This window comes from Lepidothrix coronata, unplaced genomic scaffold (assembly GCF_001604755.1).
Source record: "Lepidothrix coronata isolate B3197 unplaced genomic scaffold, Lepidothrix_coronata-1.0 Scaffold3500, whole genome shotgun sequence".
Classification (NCBI taxonomy): Eukaryota; Metazoa; Chordata; class Aves; order Passeriformes; family Pipridae; genus Lepidothrix; species Lepidothrix coronata.
In genome coordinates this window covers 1-1,519 of record NW_016693680.1, presented here as the reverse complement: position 1 = coordinate 1,519, position 1,519 = coordinate 1, and the positions used below count along the sequence as shown (strand labels likewise).

The following is a 1,519-nucleotide window of genomic DNA, read 5'->3' as shown; positions in this document are numbered from 1 at the left end:
TCCGGGGCTGTGGATGCTGCGTGGGAGCAGCGGGTGTGCCTGGCGCGGGTCGGTGAAGGTGTTTGTGTGCCGTGGGGGGACAGGCGTGTCCCCAGGCCTCCGTGTCTTGTTTGGACACGTGGCACAGAGCGACGGACGCTGCAGTGGGGTGGCGAGCACTGGTGGGCACCGGCTGTTCCACGGCAGCGGGGATCTGGTGCTGCCCTTCCTGCTCCTGCCTGGCCGTTCTGGGGCAGCAGGGACCCGAGTGCTGCCCTTGCCTGCTCCTGCCTGGCCCCACGTGGTGCCTGGCAGAGCGTGGACTTGCCCGGGGTCTCCGGCGGACGCGCAGCTCAAGCTCTCCCTTCCCCTCTTCTCTCTGCCTCCCCAGGACCCCGGTTTTGCCAGCCAAGCACTTATCAACAAGAAGTTAAACGACTACCGGAAAGTGAGGTACGGACCGGGGCGGTGGGCTCCGAGACCCCCGGGGCTTTGGTCACCTCAGTTTGGCAGTGACGGAGCAAATCCAGCGGCTCCCAGGATTGGGGCAGTGATGGAAGTGCCGCCCGCGCCCGGCTTGGCTCCGGGCGCCGCAGGGTCCCGCTCGGCCGAGGTGGCACCTGGCAAATTTAAGCAGGGTTGAAGCAGCTCGGTGCTCCCCAGGGGTCTCCGTAGGATGCCAGGAAGCCCGGGAGCGATGCCGGCGTTTTACCGGGAGGTTTTTGCGCCGGGCTGGTGCCCCCCGGCCCTGCCCCACCTGAGCCCCCCCGCTCTCCCCGCAGCCCCGCGGGCACCAAGCCCGACTCCTCCTCACCCAAGGGCCCTCGTGGGCTGGGGATCCGAGCAGAGTTCCTGAAGCAGACGGGAACCAGCGCGCCCCGGTCCCCCCGGCAGGATGCGGCCGTCACAAAAGGTGTGTGATGTCAGGAGGCTTCATGAGGAGGAAGGGGGGTCTCCCCCTGGCACTGCCATCCCTGTGGGGCAGCAGGGATGCTCTTCCCGCTCATCCCGGCTCATCAGCGAGTGACCCGGTGGGTTTTCCTCCCCAGATGAGAGCAGCTCCCAGAAAGCCCCGTGGGGCATCAACATCATGAAGAAGAACAAGAAGTCTGCCCCGCGCGCCTTCGGCGTGAGGCTGGAGGAGTGCCAGCCTGCCCCGGACAACAAGGTACAGCCAGGCTGGCACCGCCAACCCTCGGGGTCCCTGCGCCCCCCTGGCACCCCGTGACCCCCTCCCTGTCCCCGCAGAACGTGCCCCTGATCGTGGAGGCCTGCTGCAAGGTGGTGGAGGACCGGGGGCTGGAGTACATGGGGATCTACCGCGTGCCCGGGAACAACGCGGTGGTGTCCAGCCTGCAGGAGCAGCTCAACAAGGGAGCCACCGAGATCAACCTGCAGGACGAGGTGAGGGCAGGGCGGGTCCCCAGCCCGCTCCCCATCCCTGTCCTCATGCCTCTGGAATGCTCTCCTGGCTGTTGTCCTGATGTATGGCTCTGTCACTATCCCTGTCCCCATCATCATCCCTGTCCCCATCATCATC

At 66.8% G+C, this 1,519-nt stretch overlaps 1 protein-coding gene across 1 annotated transcript; it reads left to right on the top strand.

The window, feature by feature from the left end:
- Positions 1-13: 13 nt before the first annotated feature.
- LOC108491971 (rho GTPase-activating protein 23-like) lies at positions 14-1,394 on the top strand (the record flags this gene model as incomplete). Its single annotated transcript, XM_017803756.1, has 4 exons — positions 14-432; positions 762-892; positions 1,029-1,147; positions 1,228-1,394. Coding segments are annotated over exons 1-4 (836 nt in total), but the record flags the coding sequence as incomplete, so codon positions are not given.
- Positions 1,395-1,519: the final 125 nt, after the last annotated feature.